Below are 26520 nucleotides of genomic sequence, written 5' to 3'. Positions count from 1 at the left end.
GCAGGTTTGGGGCCATGGTGTGAGGTTGCCACAGCCCTGATCCAGCTGAAGATGGGGCGGCATGCATGTTTGTACAACCCCTTGGTCTACAGCAGGGGTAGGCAACTTTTTTGAGCCGGGGGCCGGGTTGCTGTCCCTCAGACAACTGGGGGGCCGAAGCCAATAAATAAATAAATAAATATTTTTTTTAAATTTTAAATAAATAAATAAACTGGGACAAATGTAAGACAACATTTTGAAATGGTGGACACTTTTTAAAAAAAATGGAGGACATGCAAAAAAATTTGCTGATTTAAAAAAAAATGTTAATATAAATGCATGTTTCTGAGGCATCTATAGACAATTGCCCCCCTTGCCCCTGCACGCGAGAGGCCAAAGGCCTAGGGGGCAATCGGCGGCAAGACTGGGCTGGGGCCGGTCCCAAGGCCTTGCCGGGCCGCATCCGGCCCGCGGGCCGCAGTTTGCCTACCCCTGGTCTACAGGCTGACTTTTCATATAGGCAGACCTTTGTTTTTTTAAATCATGTGGCAGAAGAGTGTTTTCAATAAGGCGTGATGGGTTTTTAATTTTTTATTTGTGTTTTACATGTGTTTTAACATGTTTAAACTATATAAACAAAATAAATAAATAAATAAATAAATAGGTGACAAGTGATTACAGTTTTAAAAAGGCAGAAGGTTTGTTAGTATGTCTGGTTTTGTTTTCAGTGTTGAAACGCAGTGGTGGCAAAAAGTTACTGATATAGGAATTTAACTGTAGATTTTGTAATTTTACTAGAAATATTTTTGTTGGATATTTTGGATAAAGAACTGGCTAGTAAATATGGATTATGTTCATATTTGGATTAATATATGGCAACAGAAGTAAAAGAATATTGTTTGTTCTAACTTGGAAACAGACTGAAGCACTGGCAATGGAAGAAAGCGGTGTTAAAGTGGTTTAGTTAGCTCAAATGGTCAAATTAATGTGTCTTTTAAAGGGTAAGACAATTGAAGACTTTTTACAAGAGTAGAAACCATTTATGGATTTTTTGTGCAATAAGAAATCTAATGATGGAATAATCTATGGTATGGTTTTTAATAATATTAGCAGGATTATTTAGGTGGATCTGTAATAGTAAAATATTTTTTTCTTATTACCGCCTGCATTGGGAGAGTCAGAGTTCTATTGTGTATTAGTTCTTTGTCTTTGTCTTCTCCTTTTCTTTCTGTCTTTTTATTTTCTCAACATATATTACTTTCATTACAAATTAGACTGCTTTAGTTAAAACATTTTTTTAAAAAAAACAACTTTGTGGTCTGTCATAATAGTTTGCACTTTGTATTTCTTTTTCTTTTTCCTAACTTACTCCCACACTTCAGTGTGCATATGTTATTTTGTTTTCTTTTATTAAACTAACATCCACATTTGTCTCTGCACAAAAACAGTGGGACTTTGGTATCCGCTGGGATTTGGTTCCAGGAACTCCTATGGATAACAAAATCCACAGATGCTCAAGTCCCATTAAATATAATAGCAGAGCAAAATGGTGTCCCTTATATAAAATGGAAAATCAAGGTTTGCTATTTGGAATTTATATTTCTTTTCAGTATTTTGAAGCCGTGGATGCTTGAATTCGTGGATAAGGAAGGCCAACTGAACCATTCCTTGCAATTTCAGCAAGAATGTAAAAAGTGGCAAATTTTGTGACAAAACATAAATGTTAACTACATAATATGTTTACATGTGTGTAATTATACACTGATGTATTAATGTTGTTTAAAGGCACGTTCTAAAAGTATACAAATATTCTAGATCCACTGAATAACTGAAATCATACAGTGATATCATTTTATTGCAATTTGATTTTTACCACCAGATGGAGCCAAGTAACCACAAACAAGTTTTCCACAATAACTTGCATATATTTTGCTAGAATATGTTACCTTGTATTCTTGAACCATTCCATTCTGCGTGTCCTCTGGGGGAGGCTGCCAAGTAATTACAATCGCTGTTCCATTTCCATCATTCTTGGTTACTGAAACACTTTGCGGAGGAGCACTTGGAGCTTATTTGTGGAAAGAAGCATGACTGTGATTAAAGCAGTTTTTCAGCAGTGCCCTTAAACAGAACTTTTAATAGACTACAGCTAGGCCTGGCTGGAGCAAAACATATTCTGCAGTGCACAAGCATAAGACAGATTCTCGAAGAAAAAATACATGAAAAATATAATCCTATGATATAAGAGACTCTGATCTAAGTTTTTTTTTTTTTTTTTTTACAAAGTGTACTGGTATCTAAAAAGTGTTTCTGAGCTTGGAACATTTTTTGAAATGCATATATATTCTTTGTTAAGAGATTTATTTATTTATTTATTCATTCATTCATTCATTCATGTATTTATTTAAGAAGAGTACAGTATCATAGCACTACCCATTATTTAAAAAGTAACATGTAAGAGTATTTTAAGTGTAATATTTAACTGAAAACATATTATTAATGAATTGGTTTTTAGTTAATTTTTAATGTTTTTAAATACACTTAAAAATACAAAAACAATTCCAAATCTCCGAAAAGCAAAATTTTTAGATTAAGTAAGCTCAATATACCAAAAATCAAAGTTAAACTCCATTATTTTGAAAAACATGTTCAAAAATAAATGACGTTGCCCCATCATCCCTAAAAGTAACACATGTAAAGTGTGTTACTTATCATTTTTTTTACTTTACACTTTTTTGTACATTTTGTTTAAAACTACAACCACACACACAAAAAATCTGAGCTGAATGATGCTTTATGTTTTTGCCTTCATTTATTTTTTTAGTCTTAGCTCATCTTAAATTTCATCAATGTAACCAGTATGGATAGGAAGTCCCCTAATGTGTGGGTTTCACTCCTTGAAGTACAATTCTTTGATGTTGTATGGTGCCTGTGCTAGATACTGATTATTATGTATGTCTGAATTTGACACAAGTCATTGTGACCAGACCATGACCTCGACAGACATGCATAACAGAGAGAAGTGTATTTCTTATTGTGTCATATTATTTCTCTTTCACACATTTTTTAATATTTACTTCTGTGTCAACAAACACATCACACAGCAATCAGCTCTATGCACTGACAGTCTTTTAGTGGTAAAGGGCTGAGTTCCAATTTTAAAAATGTACTTCAAACAAAACCAAGTAATGAACATGTCAAGGAAAAAACAAGTGAGGATACTTCAAAAAGAAAAAGATAAAGGCAGTCATGCTGCTACTTGCCTTCTTCCAGAGTTTTGGCAAATTTCACTTCACTATCAGCTCCTTGAAACTCATTAAAAAAGGGCCGTGCCTTAATTTCATAGTTTACTCCTTTTTTGAGCTCAGGAATGACAACACTGTTTTTTGTTGGTGTCTTCACTTCAAAAATTAGCCATTCAGAGTCCCCTTGAGAAACAGTTGCTGGTCTGTATAAAATTTTGTATCCCTGAATATACTGGGATTGTTGATCAACCTAACAGTAAAGATAGAAATGTAATGTTAACTGGTTAGTAAGTATTCACTGAAATAGTTTAATGTTGCAAAATATATAAATTGCGGTAAGGCCATGGTGTTCATCCATCTTTGTATTTTTTTTTTTTTTTATGATAATTAACATCAAATAGCAGCAAGGCTCTGGCTGTGATTTAAACAGCTGCTTTTGGAAGCAACTCAAGGAATAGCACATGCTCAATGAGATTTATTTTTCAAACATACTTTGAACAGTAGGCTGCATGCCATATTACAAACTTCTTTTGAAAACCTCGTTCATTTCAAAACCTCTTTTTTGGAGAGTGTGGGGCTGCTGCTTGAATGATATAAGCCTGGGACGTGGACAGAAACTTGGGATGTGACATAAATTGGGATGTGACATAAAGATTCATATGCAGACAAGCAATAGGGTGGATATTTCTGATCAAGTCACTCTCTATTTGACTAAGCCATTTCAGGAGCAGTGATGAAATACAATGTCTTTGTAAAAAGAGAAATAATGTAAAAATAAATATTATTAACAATCTATTCAGTTGATATAATGTGCTATATAGTCAGATAATCCCATAATACAAAAATTAACATTACCATAGTTCAAAAAGCAGAATCATATTTTGTATATTAAAAAAGGATTTCATATTTCACTCACAAGGGCATAGAATGTTGTAACAGAAAGGAGGAAAGTATAACTGAAATTACCAAGGACAAATCAGGGCATTTCAGAGCATCTGAGATACATGACAAAATGAGCTACAAAACCACTTTGACTCAGAAATTGACCCAAACTATTTAGTACAGTGCTAGAATCTAATTATATATTACAATGCAAATACTGAGATAACTGAAGCGTCCAATATTTCTACAATCCAACCTAGTTATTTATTGTTGAAAGAATTAACAGCCTCCCAGCCTTATACAATGACCTATTTCCCCCTCCTTATTTCCCCTCAACACATACAACTAATAAAAGGGACTCCAGTCCACAAAAGTTTATAATTAATTAATACCATTATCTTTGTCACCGGATTCTTTGTCATTTTCCCATGAAGAACACAGATTAGATTAAAGCAGCCAATTGGCCTAACCTCAGTTCTGCTAACTGTGCTTGGCTCAATTAAATATATCCAAGATTGAGCAAGTCACTTCATCTCCTTCATGTTCCCAGCTGGCAACACAGCACAGAAAGGTTGCTTTTTTCTTACATTTATCACTTAAGGGTCCAATACTAACTCATTGTTTATTGAGAAAAAGCCAAGCTATGAATGCATATTAGAAGTGAATTTATTACAACATTATGTGGTTCTGATACATTTATAACACTGTCCACTAGCAAGACTTTTTCCATTGCCTGAAATATTTAAATTCTCAATGTATGTTAGAGTTAGTGCAAGACATTACAGGAACCTCAACATTAGGAAGACCATTAGGAAGGTTTTAAGTGGTTGGTTAAACATGAGGCAGCTCATTGCAGGTAGCCCTTTGAGCTGCATTTTCCTCTAATTACCAAGTGTCACAACAGCTAACTTTTTTCTGTTCCTTGATAACATGTAACATTACAGTTACACCACACTATAGCAAAGGTTGCATCTTAACATTCATATACTCCATTATAAAGCTTGGGCTGGTCAAAAAATGTTTTTTGCTAGAAGTTTTATGAATAGAGTTTTGCACATGTGGAGTTTTCTACATGCTTTGTAAAGGTGGCTTACAAAGCATTTGAAGACAATGCAATATGAGACAATAAGCTATAACAAAAAGACAAGCTGACCATAGTATAAACAACAAATAATCTAGTCATAGCTTTCTTTACTAAAATCTTCCCTCCTAATAATGCAGTATATATACCACCCTTTCTTTCTATATCTTTTATTTTATGTTTGAGCTATGCACTGTTTCTACTTTTATTCCGTGTTTCTGTTTCTGTTAGAAATTATCAAAAATTATTTTTAGAATTGAAACATGCTGCATTTGCCAATATTCACTTGATCCCTTTGCATCTCCTAGTACTGGTTAGTGATGCTCAAACTACAAAAAAACAAAAAAATTCTTTTTTATATTTTAATCAAATTCTATTTACTGTCATCCCTGTTACTATTTTGTAAACAGCAAAAAAGTAACCTCTACAAGCTCCTTCTATGTACAGTACAACAGAAAACAGCCAAACAAATATATGTGCTTATGTGCATAGGAAGGATCTTTAATGATGTTGTGAATAATCATAAACAGTTTTATCAGCATCAGTTCAGAATTTAACAGGAATATATCACTATATGCTTTGGTAAGCTTTTTAGGACACATATTTGATAGGCTGCTATGACTTTTTTTAAAAATTACTTACTGTCCAGTGAACTTCAATTGAGGAAGAAGAAAGTATTGTGGGATTGTGGAGATGTAGAACAACATCACCCAATTCTCTCTGTACTTGTTTGTGATCCACACCCTGACTGGTAGGTGGAACATCTGTAACAATTTTAACAAAGACCTGTTATAGTTTCCCAACATATATAACAACAAGCTGGGGGAAAATGGTTGCATACCACCATCAGCCACAGGAAGAAATTTTCACATCTTAAGAAAATAATATTACATATCTTAAATTGTATTTAGTAGAGGGAGAACTTGGAGAGAGGAACTAGGGATGAAGGGAATTGATTTAAAACTGAAAATGGCCAATGATCAGGGTTGACAAATTCTATTTGGTCTTGGTGGTGTCTACCAAAAATTGTGGTCATCAGGACATGCTTGTGCCTTATGGGATTGTGTACCTAACCTGTGGTGCTTCTTTGAAACACAGCACAAGGTCCAAAACAACTCTGTTGATGCCTCCAAATATTATTTGGTGATGTCTAGCAAAGGAATACCGACCTCTTCTGCCTTTTGGAGTTCCAATTACCCAGCAAGCCTCCATGCCTGAGCTGTTCCCCTTACATGTCAGAGCCAGAGAGGATTCTGTTCAAACTGACAATTTTTTTTAAAAAAAGTAAAATTTCTAAACAAACTAGAAATATACAAGAGAACTGTACTTCTAAACTCAATATTAAGATTATGTTTCAATCAAATCCCATTAAATTAAATTTCAGCACGTCCAGAAATTCATTTAATAATAATAATAATAATAATAATAATAATAATAATTTGTTTTATTTATATACCGCTATTCCAAAGATCATAGCGGTGAACAGCAAGTAAGCTAATTAGCCCCCAACAGTCTGGGTACTCATTTTAGCGACCTCAGAAGGATGCAAGCCTGAGTCGAGCTTGGGTCCTTTTGCTGGTCTTGAACTCGCAACCTTGTGGTTTTGAGTGAATGGCTGCAGTACAGGCATTTACCCACTGCGCCACCAGTGTCCTGCCAGCACTCTTCTTCAAGATCATTCTGTACTATCTTACTCAAGTTGTGGCCTGCCCCAGACTATCCATTTTCTTAAGTGACTGAAGTTGTTTGGCAGGAAACAGAAAGGGAAACATCTAAAAGAGGGCTGGGCTCCATAGAGAAGGAAGTCTGAGGATTCTGATCATGACTAGAATCTGATACCTGAGTAAAATCAACTTACACTACAACTCTGGCCTGTTACCAAAAAACGTACAGTAAGAAAAACTTGATTTGGATATAGATGTGCACTTCAGTTGATTTTTTTGGCCCATTTTCATTTCCTTTTCATTTCACTGGTTGCACACAGCATTTTGAACTTCCCACTGAATACACCATTTTGTTTTAGAAGGTACCTTGCCATGAGGTCCCTTAATTCTGAGAATGCTTATTCCCTGATCAGATGTGATCAGGGGATGAGGTTTTGCTGGCCTCTCAGGAGAGAGACCAGCAGTTAAAATAAACTTTATGTGTTCGTGCCACATTTGTAGAGATGTTCAGTTGGGGCTTAGGCTATTTAAGGCCTGCCAGCCCTGCACTCTCCCTCTTTGGAAATGCTGTTCAATCAGGGGCGACTGGGGAGGTAATCTAGGAGTGTACCACCTGCCCCAGCTGCTCCCACACTAGGTTATACCCCAACAGTTCAAAGATCTTGAAGAAATACAGTTAAATAGATTGAGTTAAATAAAGTTGCCCATTTATAACCCAGTTGTCTGTGTTTGGTCTCGTTATTTCCTGAGTTGATCAGCAATCTGTTTAGGTTATTGTAGCAGACTTTCTATGGTGTTGCTCTTAGAACTTCAGCTGCAAATACAGTAGCCGTTGTATGACTTGTATTTATAAACCATATAATACTGATCGTGTTCTACAGAGTTTTTAACAGTTAATGCTACTCTTCATTTTTATCATTAATCCCTTTTTTGATTGTGCAAAAAATTATCCAGCGTTTCACAGTTTATAAATTTTATTATTTTTATTTAGGTATCACCTGTACTGATCCTAAAATGAAAGGATAGTCCCTAAGCATTTTGGATAAGGGAGATTCAACTAGTATTGATTTATCATTATACTCATTATACTTCTGTGTTTCATTACACAGGAAAAACACATGACATCTTAAAACATTCTTTGAAACATTATGGAATTACTTAGACATGTATAGATGCTTCTACTCTGGTGCCCCCACTGTGGTTAAAAGGTTGTGCATTACTTAACTAACACCAATTCATGTTTGGTTGGGTGCAATTCTATCATCTTATTTTTTACAATTAAAAATGAGTTACTCTGTATGATGGCATACTTTCTGAGCAATAACCGTGCAGTTAGCCAAAACTTTTATTTAATATTTGTGAAAGCACAGCTCCTACTGCTAAAACCCCCTAACTTTTCAGATTAAAAAAAAAATAGCCTTTCTCTTTCTCACTGAACACTGCTGTGTACATACAGTTGTTTTCCCAAGACCAAAGAATTCCTAACAAAGATGTCTCCAAACTGGATTGATAGCAGTAGTTAAAATGGGTGTATCTGCTTTCCTTTAAACAACATAACTATCTAAGCTGAAAATCAAGGATGCAAATGATTGCCTTCAGCTCAGTGTTAAATACATGTTTTACCTTGTGTTTTCACTGGGTCAGATATCTGGCTGGGATCGCTAATTCCATATGCATTGGCTGCCCGAATGAGGAAAAGATAAATTGCATTTGGTTTCAGTCCTTTAACAGCAAATGTTTCTGTTTTCACATTTTCTGCTACAGTTTGCCAGCTGCTGCCAGCTGCATGGCTAAGGAGAAAACATACATATACACATATATACAAGACGGGTTAGTGCATGCCTGTGATTTAACAAGCTAAAAACATAAGCACAACTAGATCACATGAAAGGCATAATACCTGAAGGCCTCTATTATATAAGAGGTTGGAGTTGCACCTGAATTCAAATTAGGCTTCCAGGACAGTGTTACTGTATTTCTGCTGACATCAGCAACTTCAGGTTTTGATGGTGCACTGGGAATCAAGTTAGGATCAGTGGGTCTTGGTGGCTGCACTGGAACTCCAAACTCTAATAAAAGACAATAAGGGCTTATGACCAGAAAGCTTACACAGGACTACCAATGTGCTTGTATCAACACACTTAAATTTATATTATAATTAGAGACAGTGTAGACTGCAACTGCTTACATTCATGGTTCCTGCTGTAGCCAAAGTAACCCTGATTAATTTACCTTGGACTTCAATGAAAGCACTCCATGATGCTTCACCACTTGGAGTTGAGGCAATGCAGGTGTACCGACCAGTGTCACCCAGCTGAAGGGAAGAAAACATAATAAAAATTTGTAATAATCAGACACTCAATAGGTTTATCTGTCCAATCAATATAGGTTAACTCACTCAAAGTCTCCAATTATGAGATTTAAGGAAAGAAAGGGGGCAGTCAATCAACAAATAAAATACCTTAACCCTGTGCCATCTACTTTTAATTATGCCATGGTTCTTGCAAAATGATGAGAAATATACTTAAGCACATAAAGTACATAGAGTAAGTGATTAGGATACTTCATCACTTAGACAACTTTGGTGGTCTCTAATTAGCCAAGCTGCTAATATACACAACATTCTTAAATGCCATTGAACTACTACTGTCCTTATCACATTACGCTTTTACAGTGCTATATTCCACTTCAGCTGTCATGGCAACATGCTATGGAATTCTGGGAATTTAGTTTAGGGAGGGACATTTAAAATTCTCAGCCAGAGAGCTCTTAGGCCTCACTAAATTACAAATCCCAGGATTCCACATGATGTTGTGATGGTAATTATAGCAGATGTTGCTATAACACAGTAGTATGGTAAGAACATATATCAGAAATGAATAAATGATTATAATACAAAAAAGGAATGAGTGAGCATTACAAGACAAAATTGTTTCATTTTCTTGACCATATGTAGTCTTACAAGATTTTTTTCTGCAGAATTAAAAGAAATAATATTTGTTTGTAGTGATTTAGATAAACGGTCCCTTATACTAAAATCCTTGGGTAAATCTATATGAAGAAAGAATGCAAAAGTAATACTAAAATAATTAAAGTTGAACCAATTCTGAAAAAGTTGAGCTAATTTTTTGTTTGTTTGTTTATTCCAGCAGAACATGTCAGCAACAAATTCTGTGGTGGCATGAAGAAATGTCTGGGCAGGTAACCACAATGTTTCATGTAAACTTTTGTATGAAAAGATTTATTTCCATTGGTCTAATTTTATTAACCATAGAAAACATAAAAATGACAAAAGGGAGAGCTACCACAAAAGAAGTTAAACTATAGTTAAACTGAACCTAGAAGGAATATCTTAAAAACTGTTTAAAGCTAAGATGACAGTCTTTGCAAAAATTTTGGAACTGTAATTTAGTTACTGCTTACTATTTACTCATTATAGAAACCTGAAGCGTTCTTATAAAATGTTTATGGTAAAGCCTCTACCCATTTACAAACTTTGTTTCACTATCAACACCACTATTACCACCATGGGGTACCAAAAAAAATTTTTTTTCTAAATTAATTTTTCTATAACAAACTTTACTTATGAAATCTGATATAACTTGCCATTGGCTCTGATATAATCTAAAGTACTTTGGGAATGCAGAATAAGCTATTTCAAGAAGAGAAGGCTAAAAGAAAGATAATATTAATGTGGTTATTTAACATTTCATCAGTTCTAAAATTGGTGACTGCAACATTCTTGGCTCCAAGGCAAACACCAAAGAGCAAAATACATTGTACTGTGTAATTTCATTATTAAACTACCTTGGCATATCGAATCTGTAATGCCCCAGTCTCCAGCTGCTTGATACGGGAATCCTGTGTAGAGATGAGGATGCCATCTTTTCTCCAGAGAATTGTGGGCATTAAGGTGCCTGCAGCCACACAGCTGAGTACCAAAGTACCATCCACAGCTACTGTCTGATTCACAGGACCTTGGCGAATGACAGGCGGAGGCCGGTCTGCAATCACTGGCAAAAGAACAACAGGGAGAAAAATGAAGATTTCTGCAACTACAAGCAATTTTTTTTAATCATCTAAGCAACAGTGGTAGCCCTAGGCTTTAAAATAATCTAAAGATAATTAAATAAGCAATTAAAGTGGAAGGCATGCATTATTCAGGGGATAATAATATGATGTTCAACTACAGAATATCCAATATTATTAAGAGGACAAAAGTGGTGTCATATATTAGACTCATTCTGGCATTCGCTTAGTTTCATTAACCTTCAAAGAGTCTCTGAATAATTTTTCAATCTTCTCTGAAAGGTGTCTTTTCCTATTTATTTTTGTTACACCAAGTAGCGGCTCAAATTTAATAGAGACAGGAATTTCTCAGCATTTTTTTTTTTAAAAAAACTAAAACTTGTTAGTATGGTGACAATTTAACAGATTTCAGATTATGTAGTCAACTGGTGCCATCTCTACTGTACAAGATTTCCGAAATGACAATGTCCATATTGATTAGTGAAAACATTAAATATAAATGTAAGTTAGCATTACAGCTGATCAAACAAACACAAACTTCATTTATATACCACTTCATACCACCTAAGGCAGTGTCTAAGCAGTTTACAACATCACTGGTGTTTCACAAAGACACCATATTCCATTTTTTTTGAATGCAAATAATAAATAATGTTAAATAACTTTTACAAGGCCTTAAGTCATTTATTGCATTGTACAGTTGATCTGCAAACTGTGCAAGTAGTTAATTAACTGTTTTTTTTTAAAGTGTACAAAATATTGTCAGATTGATACAAAGAAACACTTTGGATTGAATGGTGATTGGTTGAGATTGGTTTACATCACAAAAGAGTTAAGACTGATTTATAGCACAAAATCACCAAAAAGAAGGAACATAAAAGAAGTTAACTCTTGCATATACAGTCTGCCCTTTCTTTACCTTTGTGCATGTGGCAGTGCAGCAGCGTGGCAGTGCACACGTGCCATGGGCACATGCCGGATTATTTCCTATGGGATGTGTATGCTGAAAGCCGCATATGACGCGGGTGCACTATATTAGGAGTATATTTCCATAAAATTCAGTATTTGGATAATTTCACTATGGAATATGTTTTGCTTTTAATTTATTAACAACAAACTTCCTCAGATTTATATTATTTATTTTTCATAGTAATCTAGGGAAAATATTTTAAGCCATTAAATTTTATCATCATCTTTTTTGACAGGTTGAAGGTGTTCTCTGTTATAATTATTACACAACAGTGCCAACCAGGCTGATTTGACTGCACTCAAAAATGTAGTGTAATATTTTTTAGACTATGCTATATTTTTCTCCAAAATTATTTCTTTCTCTCGGAACGCCTCAGAGCTATTGTTGTTATGTGCCTTCAAATCAAGACTGACTACACTAAGGTGAACGTATCAGAGTTTTCTTGGTGGAATTTATTCAGAAGAGGTTTGCCCTTGCCTTCCTCTGAGGCTGACAGTGTAACTTGTCCAAGGTCACCCAGTGGGTTTCCATGCCTAATCAGGGATTCCAGCCTGGGTTTCCAGAGTCATAATTCAATGCACAAACTATTAACCATACTGATGCATATGCTATCTTAACACTTAGGTACAATTCAGTCATCAAAATCTTAGTCTAGTAACCAAGGGAAATGAATGGAGTTCCCAAGTGTCCCATATGAGAAGGGATGTTCTTAATTTGAGGACTTGAAACCTTGTCCATTATGTAGATTAGAATAGACCTACCCCTCAGTCCTGTATTTTGGGTTGTGAGAATGATAGGAAGAACACATGTTCTGTACAGTGGACCCTTGTTATTCACTGGGGTTTGGTTCAAAGATCCCCTGTGGTTAACAAAATCCATGGATGCTCAAGTCCCATTAAATATAATGACATAGCAAAATGGTGTCCCTTATAAAAAATGGAAAATCAAGGTTTGATATTTGAAATTTATACTTTTTAAAAACATTTTCAAACTGTGGATGCTTGAATCTGTGTCTAAAAAGTCAGTGTATAAGAAGGGCCAACTGTACATCTAACCGAATTTGAGATTCAAGTAAGTTTTACTTTGAATCATAGAATTGGGAGAGACCACAAAGGTCATCCAGTCCAACCCCCTGCCCTGTCTAACTTACAGATTCAGGATTGTTGACGCATGACATAAATAAAATTAAAAAAAAACAGACCAAACTGAGACTTTCATAAAGTACATCATAAAGTAATGTATATTTGGATACTGTGAACATTATACAGTCAGTCCTCCATATGCACAGATTCTTTATCCATGGATCTAACCATACATGATTTGAAGACATTAAAAAAAATATGAATTTCAAACAGCAAATCTTGATTTTGCCATTTTAGATAAGGGACACCATTATACTGTGTCATTGTATTTAATGAGACTGGAGCATCCACAGATTTGTTATCCACAGTGATTCTAGGAAGCAAATCCCAGCAGATACTTTATTGAGAAACACAGGGCCAAGATAACAGAAAGTAATAGTTTTATTTGCTATTTAGGTAAAACACATTTTTGTTATAGCTCAATGGTTAATCCTACACATTGTAAATTTTTACTGTCCCTTATTGCTACTTTAAAAGCTTGACAACCCTAGAAATGAACCACGTGGCCATATCATTTCTGCACAATGATGATATGCTAGTTTCTTAAAACATAATGTCCTATGATTTCTGGTCAATGGAAACCTAATTTTGATTCTAATTAGGGCTTAAAAAACACCCTTTAACTGCATTTTTGTTTTTAATTATTTTTATTTTATTTATTTCTAACAATTCCCCAATATTGGGCCCAAAGTAGCTCACAATATGATAATATTTTAATGTTGTGTTTGTTTGGTGCACAATTCAAGAAACTGATTCATAAAATAGCTATATAAATACAGTAAATAAATAAATGAATGAATAAATAAATAAATAAAGATCACATTGTTTCCCATTTTAGACATGGTGGGAAGAAAATGTGCTGGAAGAAACCATGTTACATTTTCTGCAACTGGTTGAATAAGCAGGTAAGCACTAGGTATCTGGTTCCATAAACCAGTATCAGACTAATTTCATAATATGAGAACTAGGCTTTTTTTATTTATTAAACTTTCAGAACTATCAGATTGTTTCAGTAATGTTACAACTATTATACAGCTATACTGTGAAGAAATTGTCCCATCGATACAGTATGCAAAACTAAAAGGAAAAACTAAAAAGGGAAGAAAAGGGGTGGGTGGGTTTAAGAACAACATAAAATCATATAAAACCATCAAGTACTGGACTTTATTTTGTCATATATTCTTAACTGACATATACTTAATGTATAAACTATTTTGTCATGCCCTTAGTGTATCTACACCAAAAAACATGTTTACTTTTTTAGACTGAACTATGTGTGTGCTTTATAGCAGTTTAAGTATTGGACTATGCCTCTGGAAACAAGGGTTCAAATTCCTGCCTGAGCATAAAAACCCACTGGGTGATCTTGGACAAGTCACACTCTCTCAGCCTCAGAAGGTGGCAATGACAAACCCCCTCTGTAGACACTTGCCAAGAAAGCCCTATGGGAAAAGCCTTAGGGTCACCATAAGTAAAAAATGACTTGGAGGCACACAGCAACAACAATGTATTTTTGATACTGTGAAAGCCAATCAATTTACACTTGTTTGAGCAATATTTTATAATTTAATCAATAATTCATAATTGCATTTCATTTAATTTTCCAGTAAAAACTAGTCTTATGAAATATTGTTTACATCACAGACAGATATATACACATAGTGCAAGGCTGTGTATTTTCAGTGTATTCCACATTATATTCTATGGCAAGCATATCAACACAGAATCATATCCTATTGGTGTGATACTATTAACAATATAAAAATAAATTTTAAACACTTTACCATCAGTAACCTCCAAATACGCTTTTGTTGTGATGCTCCCAGCAACATTTAAAGTCTGGCAGATATAATAGCCAACATCAGTTCGCTGGACATTTGTAATAGTGAGGTCACCAGTTTGAGAGACAGAAAACCGATTGGAAGACTGAGGAGGTTGGTATGAAAAAAGCAGGTTCTGGAAAATAAAGAGATATGGAAAAAGTAGCAAGTCAGGTATATATTTATATATAGCCAAACACCCTTAATAGTTAGACTAGCTACAAAAGGCATTTGTTTGCTTATTAGCATAAACAAAACATGATTCTTATTTTTCAGATATACCATATATACTTGACTATAAGTTAATCTCATGTATAAATCGAGGGGCCAAAGTTATGGATACTGATATGACCCATGGATAAGTCGAGGATAAAACCTTAGGGATTGTTAGGTCCATGATGGCTCTTCAGCATTTCCCCGGCAGTGGACAGAGACTTTCTCTGCTGCAGTAAGGAAGCACCAAAGATCCCCAGTTGCAGCCATTTCCCCCCCTTGGAGTGGGGTTAAACAGTCACAGGCACCTTCAACCCTGCCAAGAAACCTACTTTTAAAGTAGATTCCCCCTGTCACGGGAGCTCTTCACTGCTGGCCCATCCTCAGTTGTCTGCAGCAGCCGGGTTGTTTTCTCACAGAGGGTGAAGAGGAGGCAGGGGTGAAGAGTGAGTTGGGAGAGAGCCAAATGTAAAAGGAGCTACAGCAGGGAAGGAGAGAAAGTGTGTGTGTGCGCCTGTGTGCATGCTTGCTGGAAATTGGGAAGGAAGGTGTGTGTGTGTGTTTGTGACTGGATCAGCTGTTGCTCCCAAAGAAATAAAAAGCACCCTGCACTCTTGCTGCTTTCAGCAGCCCATTCCCAGGTATGGAGGAAAAGTGGGCATTACCATATTGACCTGTATATCAGTTGACCCAGGATTTTGGGATCAATTCTTGGGTATAAATGTCTCAACTTATAGACGAGTATATATGGTAGTCATTATGTTGTGCTTTCTACATGGCTAGATTGGACAAAACATCAATGCATCATCCCACATTAACATTACAGGACTTCAGAACTATACTTCTTCAGTTGGGAGTAAGCCACACAGAACTAAATGGAGCTTAGTTTTGATTCCTAATGCAAAGCATTGTTTTCTCTGCTTCATCCTTTATAACATTGCCATGTGCCTCTAAATTAATACTTTTGACTTATCCAAGGGTTATATCAAAATCCATAATTCTGATCCCACAACCTGCCCTCGACTTATACATGAAGTTGACTTATAGTCAAGTACATACATTATTTAACAGAGGATTGTTTTTGGTTAGAATTAGTAAAAGTAGCAGTCAAGATGGGAAAGATTATATTATGTTTATATCAGAGAAGGCTCTGTTCCCCATGTCTGTCTGTAGACAGTTATATCCAAGTGTGAATTTAAAAAAAAAATGCAAAAAAATCTGGTTGAATATAAAGAACCACCAATATGTGCATCCCCCCTTTAAAAAAACCATAATATAATAAGAGAATGCAAATATATTAATTAAATCTTTAATATGTGAAATCACTCTTTTAGACTGGGCTTTGGTGAAAGCACTCAAAAATGATTTATATCATTTTAAACACTGTATAAATAATGGTAGGTAAATGTTTACTCTATTTCTGTGTTAATATTAACATGAAGCTGGTTCTTACCTCCCAAAGGGATTTTGAACATATATTTTTATGGCCATTGCCCCAACTAAGAAACTTTAGGCTGCATTCGCACTGCAGAAATAAGCCAGGTTGACATCACTTTAACTGAAATGGCTCAGTGCTGTGGAATTTGGGAATTGTAATTTTGTGATTCTCTGTCAGACAGCTACAACAAACTACATTTCCCAGGATTCCATAGCATTCAGACAAGGCAGATAAAGTGGTGTCAAAGTGGATTATGCAGGACAGATGGAGCCTTTATTGAACAAAATAATCTTCTATGAAGTTCTTGATATCTATAGAAGTTCTTTGGACCACAGCAACTGGAAGCCTGTTACCATAAAAGCTTTACACATTCTGCAGTCGATACAAAATTAGAAGTTATGCTACTAATAGTGATCAATAAAGTCTGAAACTTATTTCATATACAAATAGCCTACAATTGTCAGATCCAGCTTTCACTGTTTAACTAAAAATTACACTAAATAGCTTTTAATACCCACCTTTCATTCTCACTGTCTTGCATATTTCTGAAATTACTAAAACAAACACTGTATACTGTACTATCTCTCATTACAGTCTAAGTACTAAGTAATCCTTGTTGCTGATCTTTTTCTTCTCCCTTTTCATACTACTCTCTGGCATCTGTTCAACAAAGGAGAAGGAACCAACAGTTTAATTTAAAATTTAGTATCTGTCTAAAAATGCACACTGCACAAAATGTGCACTGCAACCAACAGGATTTTTGAAAAAACTACCTATGGCCCGGTACACATGGGCTGTTTGTGATGCTCTCATCACGTGCTAGGGTTGCCTGGGGGCAGAGTGCCTACACACCCCACAACCCTAGCATGTGACGAGGGCGTAACAATGGCAGTGCCCTGTATACATGATGCTGCCATTGTTATGTACGTGCTGCACAGCGTTCACACGGTGCTTACGGAACCAGTGCACCAGTGGCGCACTAGTTATGCCACTGCTGTGGCGTAAAAAGAACCCATTTTTCACCATTTTCTTTTTCCTCTGCAGGGAAGCCGCACGGTTTGGGGGCTGTCTCTTCCTTGCGGAAAACAGGCGCCGGCAGGCCGCCCTTTTTGGGCGGTGTGTACCGCGCATATATATGCTGTGTGTGTGTTTAAAAATATTCACTCCAACTCACTAATGGGAAACGTAAGTTAAAGGCTACATGCAACCTACTTGAGCATTCACTATGCCCCAACATTGGCGAAATCTAAGAGGAATTCCTTTTACCTGACTTCCTTCTCTTCGCCAAAATATTGCTGGCTGAGGATTTCCAGTTGCTTCGCACTGGAAAGTCACAGTTCTGCCCAGTGCAACCACTTGGTCACGAGGTTTCACAACAAAGTGTGGTGGCTCTGAAGGAGGAAAAAGTACAGTAAAATGACAAGGATTTATTATTAAGCCAGTAAGACTTCCTGCTACTTCCATATTGATGAAAAAGAGTATTTCTATCACCAAAAAGAAGACAATGGCACAAATTTACATAAAATGGCATATACTAAATAACACGGATGGCTGCAACTGAGTTTATATATCTGGTATGCTGGGATGGATCTGGAGTTTCATTTCTTTAACAGAAGCAGAGCAAGCAAGGTAAAGGCCTGCTGTTGTGCTTGCTTGTCAAAAGGGTGGGGGTGGAGAGACTGGTCAAAATTACCAAAGCATGACCAGTAGCAACTCATTCTCCTTTGTGGTCTGCATATAGTGACACATATGGAAATTCCTCCTTTTCTGCTTCTCCTTCCATTTGGCTTCAATGGTCCCTTGCCCCCATGGCAAAAAGCAAGCCAGCTACAACCACAGATGGCAACCCTGAGTTTGATAGAGGTAAATAGCCCAAATATACCAAAATCATAAAGCTACCACCCAAAGGAAAACAAAACTCCAGCCCATGCATCTCAACCTCGGTTTTTAATGGACATTTAAAAAAAAAGTTAACTAAATTAGGTAGAAGTTTTTTTTTTTTTTTAAAAAAAGGACAGTCTGATTTAAACAATAATAGCAGGCCAAACTAAGTTCTGATGGCCGACTTCCACAGGAAAATACCCCTTTTACAGGAAAAGAGTGAGGAGCTCAGCTTTCACTCTTTTTAAATGACAGCTAGTGCTTATAAATACTTCTCTTTGTTAAAAATGTGAAGTGCACAGCCTTTGTCTGAAATTTCACAAAGCCTAATTGCCTTCTGTGAAGCATTTTACAAAAGTACTTGGAGGAGGGGCAGAACTTTAAAAGAGGAGGATTTCTATAGGTCACAACAAAAGAAAAGAAAAATGTCCTTACATTCTGCACTACTAACTCTTACAGTAAAACACACACACACACACACACACACACACAAAATGATTGTAAATTCAGGGTTTGGATACATAAAAGTCATAATCTTTGATTTACTGTAGCTTAGGAGTCATTTAATAGCTTCTATAAGAGGCTTGATTTTGATGCAGGATGGGATGCTCATTTTTTCCCCCCAATTTAACTCAAAAGCTCCAGGATTGCTACTGCGTAAATTATAACCATTTAAAGATCTTCAGTGCAATTACTGAAGAGGAATGAATTTAAAGCAACAGTGAAGCAGAATACCACCTTCATTTACATAGGCAAGGGCATGTTCAAACAAAATCTATATGTAAATGAAGGCAAATTCGAAACATCTGCTCATCGTGACATTATAAATACTGCCAGCATTGTCCAAACTGTTTGATTTATATAGACATAAATGGCCACTTCATCTAGCAGTAAATAGAACGTCAAAAATTATGTCAGTTGCATTAAGCCATGGCAGCTGAGTGTATTAGGCACAGTGACTGAATTGGAGTAAAAAAATATTCTTTTAAAAACCTCTACTTCACTTTACTCTCTTATACTGCAACCACACAATATTGATAACTTGGAGGTCTTAATGATTTCTATTTTTCCATCTTTACCTCCTTTACCACTTGATGGACTAATTTTTCTCACTCCTTCTCTTAATGAGTATCACAGGTACAGCATGTAATAATTACCGTTCAATGTTTTAGAGTTCTTAGAACAAAGACAATCACTTTCCCAAATATCTGATAGTTAGCTTGATTGCAGTGTGCCTGTCAAAGAACTATAAAAGCTTTCCTAGATCAAACTAATAATCCTGTATTATTTTAGGATGGATAGAGTTCTTTATAATGCATTGTAATCTTGCGGTTATATTTCGATAGACACAGAAAGAAACTAAGTTGGTTGAAGAAAGCAAGAGGTGAAGAGATTCAAAATCTTCATATTGGAGATAAGTATCAGACACATGGCTAACAAGAAAATGGTCTTGTGAAGGACCCTTGTTGTTTCAAGTGATCTGGTTCTATGTGGTTCACCAAACAGTTCATGAGGGAAAGTAGATTTGTCCCCTTTTCAAGATCCTTTGTGAAGACTGTCTTGTCTTACATATTTTTCGGTTTATGACGATAGTGGGGGGAACTATAACAGTTTTGGTTTTATAGAAGATATGTATCAGAAGGGTTTTTAATCAAAAGACACTAACAATAAACTGTGTTCTGTGCACATCTGATGTTGTCTTTCATTTCTTCCAGCATTTTGTGCTTTTTCCTCTTTTCTCCAACAGAATATAATGGTTTAACACTTGGCAGACCTTTGTCCATGGTCTCACAGTGATTCTAATCACTGTGGAGACATCTTGTGTGTTATGAGAGTGCTTTTATTAACCTTAACAATGTTACATTTCAAACTGTTTGACCTATGAAAAACATGAGTAATGGGGAAACAGTACAGAAGTGTATATCACTATGCATGATGGTGAAGAAAGTGGGTAAGCTGGAGAACCAGGAAGCATCCCCAGAAACTGAACAGTAAAGACATAAGGAAGTACTTCTCAATACAGCACATAGCTATATTGTTAAATTTCTTGCTAGAGCATGTAGTAATGTTGCCAACTTGTACAGCTTTGCATAGGGACTAGACCAATTGAGAATAAAGATATCAATGGCTAACCATCACAATGAGAATATACTCTTGTATCAGAGGCAGTATGCTTCTGTATATTTGTTGTATGAGCAGGAGTGTGCTGTGGCATTCATGTCTTATGTGGCTACTGGGGAAGCAGTACATTGGACTAGATAGTGTTTTGGTTTGATCATGTTATGATGAAGCAATGGTCTGATAAGCATGCAGTTTGGTTTTGGGGTGTATGTCTTACTGATGATCATTTGCACATTAGCAAACTTACACTGGCTTTCTGAGCACAATTCCAACAGGTTTGGCCCAGCATACTTAAAAATTCATCCTTCCTTATATTTGTACTATGTTTTTCAACAAAAAGCTGAATTTAATGATCTTCCATTCACCCAACACTCCACTCACTTTTGGTGGTATATTAAAGGCAGTGGAATTGTAAACTGGATGCATGGTGAAACAATCAAGTGGCCACACTTCTGCACATATCTTTAAGTATGGATCCATACTCACATTATCATTACATTAATTCAATCACCTTTTCTTCTCTTCATACAGCTGCCAACAAGTCCACATCCAAATTTGGCAAGCAAGATATCAGGGCAAGCAATTGTATCATAATTCAAAGAGTTTAGTTTTGCTGGAAAACATCTGCAGCATCACAACTGTTGCATCATCATAGTGACCTAATCATTCCCTTATCACCAGTTTGGAGAATTTTACAATAAGAAAACTGTATTGTCTTAACTGAAATCAAAATTCAGGTTATTAGAAAGGATTTTTTAAAAAAAGCCTCTAGCAAATATCCGAGGAAAACAATTGAGTAGTTGTCATCAAAAAAGATAAGGCTTGGTTTTCAGTTTGCGATTCTGTTTTACAATACTGTGGTATTTTAAAGCCAATCTAGATATACATACAGCTGCCCCTCCATATCCACGGATTCTTTATCCACGGATTCCACCACCCACAGTTTTCAACATTATATATAATTCCAAAAAGCAAACCTTGAACAGGCAGGCCTAGCTCCACCAGGGCTAGCTGAAGAAGAAGAGCCCTCCTTCCAGTCCATCTGCCTTGGTCCAGGCCTCAGAGGGAGAGAATAACCACTGGACCTCATCCCCTTCCCCACCACCATCCCCTTTTCCTTTTGGGTCGTGTCTTCTAGATTGTAAGCCCAAGGGCAGGGAACCGTCTAATTAAAAATAATAATTGTAAGCCGCTCTGATAGCCTTTAGGGCTGAAGGGTGGGGTATAAATACCATATATATATATATATATATATATATATATATATATATATATATATATGGGACATCATTTTACTGTATTTACTGTATTTAATAGAATTTCAGCTTCCATTTATTTTGGTATCCACAAGGAGTCCTGAAACCAAATCCTACCCCACTGTACAACAAAATGTCTGTCTTTTATTCTTTATAGCTACTATGGCCTGTATGGCAGCGTCCAATCAGACCTCACCCCTACTACGTATTGGGGACGTCAAAATGGCGACGCCCTTTACACATGGGTGCTGCCATTTTGACGTGATGGATGCCGCAAGAGTGTCATTGGCGCCTTGTGGCGTCCCAACTGCGCCGCAAGAAGAACCCACTTTTTGGGTGCTCTGTAAAGCGCCTATATCTACAAAATGCAGCACTGAAGGTTAAATGTTTAAAATTAGATATTTTTATTATTAATTGATTTCATAATCTACTTCTATGAAGTTTTAAGCACACCCATGAACACTCCTCAGTGAATGAACCAGGCCATGGGATTGTGTTGCTTTTTATTACAATACATTTTAATCAATTTTGTGATGGGTTTTCTTGGCATGATCTTTTTCAGATCTGGGTTGTTATTGCCTTATGCTGAGAGTGAGAGAAAGTGGATTTCCATGACCGAATGAGTGGTTGAATCCTGATCTCCTGGAGTTCTAGTCCAACACTCAAACTACTATGGTATGCTGGCATTCATCTTGTGATAGATATGGTTATTATTTTTTTTAAACTGTGCCACCACTGGAATTCCTGGAATGCCTCTAACAGGCCTAAACTGCTCAAGGCATCTAAAGAAATTCCAGATCCACTTTCAACCAAACCATTGTAGAATGGATTTTTTAAAAGTTATTTAGATTGTCTGCAAATTTCTTCTGTATATTTTCTCTGTGTTCTCCTTATTTTATTTATTTTAAAATTACCTTTTGATTAAAAAAATCACATTGGTTTTAATTGTATAATTATATTAAATGTAATTCAGTTTCTGTCTTGAACAGTTTCAGAAGTCAACATTAAATTACAGAGTGCTTGTTTGATTTTGTAATCTGTATTCTATCTTTAAGGCTTAATTGGCACATCAAATTGGCAAAGTACTGGTTTACGCTTAGAAGTATGTATGGGTGGCTATGGGATGTGGCAGCTCACTGATTCTGCTAGAAGTGGTAGGATCCTGCTAAACTAGTGGTTCCCAAATTTTGGTCCTCCAAATGTTTTGGACTTCAGCTCCCAGAATTCCTGACAGTTGACCAAGTTGGCTGGGACTTGTGGGAACTGAAGTCCAAAACATCTGGAGGTCCAAAGTTTGGGAACCACTGTGCTAAACTATTGAATCAGATTCTGGTAAAAATATTAAACAAACACAGCACTAACAAAGTATTAACTATATACAATTGCCCCTCTGTTTTCGTGGACTTGAAGTCTGAGTCTCTTGCCTGTTTATGGGCTGAAAATGGAGGAAAGGGGCTTGAATACTGGCAATCTTTCATTTTTGTGGGGGGTCCAGAAGGGCAACTGTATTTACTTCTAAAATACATCTAAAATAGACTTCAACAAAAGGACAATAAGGTAATTAGGCCAATTATATTTTTATATAGTTTGCTTTTAGGGATTATAAAACATAATGTGTAAATTTACAGCTCTTTATAAATAAAGGTTAATAATAATAATAATAATAATAATCAGAAAACAGTTTATTTAATTATTTATTTATGCTATAGCCCTTTTTCTTATTTGTTTCCCACAGATTTCACAAGTTCTTTAATTGAAGTTCTTAACTTCAACTTTTCCAGTCTGTCTTTTGTTGTTTTAAGATTAATGGAAGCTATGTCTTCCCATTTATCCATTTGAACAACAGTTTAAATAGCTAAAAATGTGTAATTTATGTACATACAATTATATTCTTAGAAAGGACCCAATAATAAGAGATATTCAATTTTTATTATACAACAAAATGCAACTAAATATCTGTATCCTTGTTCCTTAAACATTTTTGTTTTATCTATTTCTTTCTCTCTAAGTTTTCAAATCTAACAATACCTCTTCTGTCTCTCCAATGTGTCTGATTGTTTTCTAGTTCTGTGGGTTACATAAATAAACCCCAATTAAAAGAGGCTTTTACATTTCTCTTTCTCTCATTCAAAAAATAATTTTAAAAAATCAGATTCCATTAGGCAAGACACAGTTTTAAACCACTGGGCCTGGAATAAAGGGGGCATTCTTCTTCACCAAATGAACAGTAGCTATGATAAATGAAATACAGGATTATAAACAAAATGCAATCACTATGACCAGCTATACATATCGACGATTTCATTACTGTTAAAAATTTGCACATCTTTAATAGGATGTAAGGTCACATTAAATTAAATTAAAGCTAAATGGAAACTTAAAATTCAGAATTCAACATTACAATAATTTAAACAGATAAAAATAAGCAAGCCATTACCTTGCCACAAAAATTACCCATACTTCATGCAGAATGTGCCCTTTGCAGTCTGTCCAGTCAATTATAAGTGAAAGTTGGAAGCTGATTTGTTGGCAAATATGGAATGGTATGGATAGAAAGAGGGAAGAGATGTTCCAGTCACAGGAATAACGATGATTAGAAGATGGCCAATAAAATTTCAACTTACCAGATACAACTAAAAATAAAACAAAAAGAACAGAAAACATGGAATAAATAAATTCAAACACAAAATGAAACAAATTAAAATGAATGTGCTTTTAATTATATATACATCACTTTTTATGTTGTTCTTTTTTGGGATGGGAACAGTCTATAAATGATAATAATTAAAAAGTAAAAAAAAAACCATAAACCTACAAGCTGCTGTTGATCAAAATGTTAAGCATTTGACAATATGAACATATTCATGATATACAAGAAACAGCATGAAAACAGATGGCATTGCAAATGATGTTCTTTTCAGCTGTAGATAAAGCTAATTTCTAAACCTGGAGTTGTGAGGCATGAAGAAGATACAAGAGATGTGCTTTAGTGTGAAAAGGGATCTCCCTGCTGAGCAGAGTGATGGGATCATATTCAGTACAGAGCCACCCCCAACCTGCTAAAACACATGTACTGATTGTCTTCTACATACTACACACTGGGACACAGAATAGAAATGTATTATGATGTTCCATTTGTTACCTAATCTAAGAGTAATTTTCATAATCACCTTCAGTGTTCAAGGTGATTATATTCCCTGTAAGCAAGAACAGATGAATGGCTTCTCACACAGGTTTGGCTGGGTACAGAATTGCTTCTTTTGATGGATAGAGTCAGCTTTTCCCACCCCCAAATATTTCTCCATCTCTTTGGACATAGCAAAGATTATTCTCTCCTTATGCCCTCCTCCCTCAATTTATTGTCCGCAACGTTATGAACAAAAAACACTCCTATAAGTACTACACCTGAAGCTGGCAGGGAATTTCTTCCTGTTGCAATCACTGAGAGGGCAAATATTTTAAAAAAAACCCCAACTAATCAAACAAATCACAAGTGAGAGAAAAATAGGACAGCCCCTACCAAATACTGCCTCCTTCTTCCCTGCCTTGCCCAGCCAGCAGGGCTATGGATAGGCAGAGGATCTGCCTTGTTTCTTCCACTTAAGACTGGTCTCTTACTAATTTTTAGAACATGGTTTGGCTATTGCCATCATTTTCTTTATTTTGTAGTTTAATATAACTCAAACTCAGGGTGGTGTAACTAGAAAAGAGAAAGCCATACTTCTGTAACTTTGAACTACACCAATATCCTATAATAAGCATTATCACTCTGCAGTAGGAATGGACAATTTCTGGCTCTCCAGGTGCTGCTGGGCTGCACCTCCCAACAACTCTGCCCCTTAATATAGTCAGTGAGAAGAGTTATACTCCAGCAACATCTGGAAGGAGTAGGCTTGCCATAACCCGGCGGCCCCCGTGCCATTCACGGTTTCGGGGGGCCCCTCCCGGTCACGGTCCGGTTTGGGCCCCCACCCGTGCCTTGTTCCCGGTTTGGGGGGCCCACTCCGGCCATTGCCGCTGCCGCTAATGCGGCTGCTGCGGCGCCGACCCACCTCCTCCTCCTCCGGCTCCACTTTCCTCCTCTTCCTCGGCGGGCCGGCGGCAGAAGCGCCGCTGCCACCGCGCCCCCACTGGGAGGGCTTGCGCGCTGCCCAGGCCTCAGTAGGGGCCAGTGGCAGCGAGCGCGCCTGCTCCATTCCCTCCGCGCGCGCGCCTGCTCACCCCGCTTCCCTTCCTCCCGCACCAGCTATCCTAAGGAGGAGGAGGAGGAGGAAGGAGCCGGAGGAAGGGTGCCTGAAGGCCAGGGCAGAATTGGGCCACAGAAGGAGGAGGAGGAGGAAGAGGAAAGCTGAGTCAGTGGCCATTAGGTCTGCCTTGGTAGTTTGGGGGTTTTAAATTATTTTTTAAAATATAAAATACTTATTTTATTTAATTTTTTAAATTTTTATTATTGCTTTTTATTTTTTATTTTATTAATTTTTATTATTGCTTGTTTTATTTTATTTTATTAATTTTTATTATTGCTTGTTTTTATTTTATTTTATTAATTTTTATTATTGCTTGTTTTATTTTATTTCATTAATTTTATTATTGCTTGTTTTTGTTTTATTTTATTAATTTTTATTATAGCTTGTTTTTTATTTTATTACATTAATTTTTATTATCAAATATATACACCCCTGCCTTGTTTTTTATTTATTTTTTCATTATTTTTTATTATTAAATATATGCAAGTGCATTTTTTGTGTATTTATGGTGCTTTGAATGCTAACAAGTCTGCCTTTCTTGACCAATTATAG

At 36.1% G+C, this 26520-nt stretch overlaps 1 protein-coding gene across 6 annotated transcripts in view; it reads right to left on the bottom strand.

The window, feature by feature from the left end:
• The window catches only part of ROBO1 (roundabout guidance receptor 1), a 688267-nt gene that overhangs the window by 58182 nt on the left and 603565 nt on the right, over positions 1-26520 (bottom strand). For 5 of the 6 annotated variants that reach the window (XM_042458015.1, XM_042458018.1, XM_042458017.1 and 2 more), the window contains 10 exons: positions 24346-24354; positions 17730-17854; positions 14777-14948; positions 10659-10864; positions 9084-9165; positions 8752-8920; positions 8475-8641; positions 5830-5951; positions 3243-3474; positions 1926-2047 (listed from right to left, as the gene is read on the bottom strand). In XM_042458015.1, coding sequence (XP_042313949.1) covers positions 1926-2047; positions 3243-3474; positions 5830-5951; positions 8475-8641; positions 8752-8920; positions 9084-9165; positions 10659-10864; positions 14777-14948; positions 17730-17854; positions 24346-24354 — 1406 coding nt within the window. The remainder of the gene's footprint in view (positions 1-1925; positions 2048-3242; positions 3475-5829; positions 5952-8474; positions 8642-8751; positions 8921-9083; positions 9166-10658; positions 10865-14776; positions 14949-17729; positions 17855-24345; positions 24355-26520) is intronic. The other variant, XM_042458016.1, reaches the window with a different exon arrangement.

The sequence above is a fragment of the Sceloporus undulatus genome, chromosome 3, assembly GCF_019175285.1.
Source record: "Sceloporus undulatus isolate JIND9_A2432 ecotype Alabama chromosome 3, SceUnd_v1.1, whole genome shotgun sequence".
Lineage (NCBI taxonomy): Eukaryota > Metazoa > Chordata > Lepidosauria > Squamata > Phrynosomatidae > Sceloporus > Sceloporus undulatus.
This window is presented reverse-complemented; position numbering and strand designations above follow the sequence as displayed.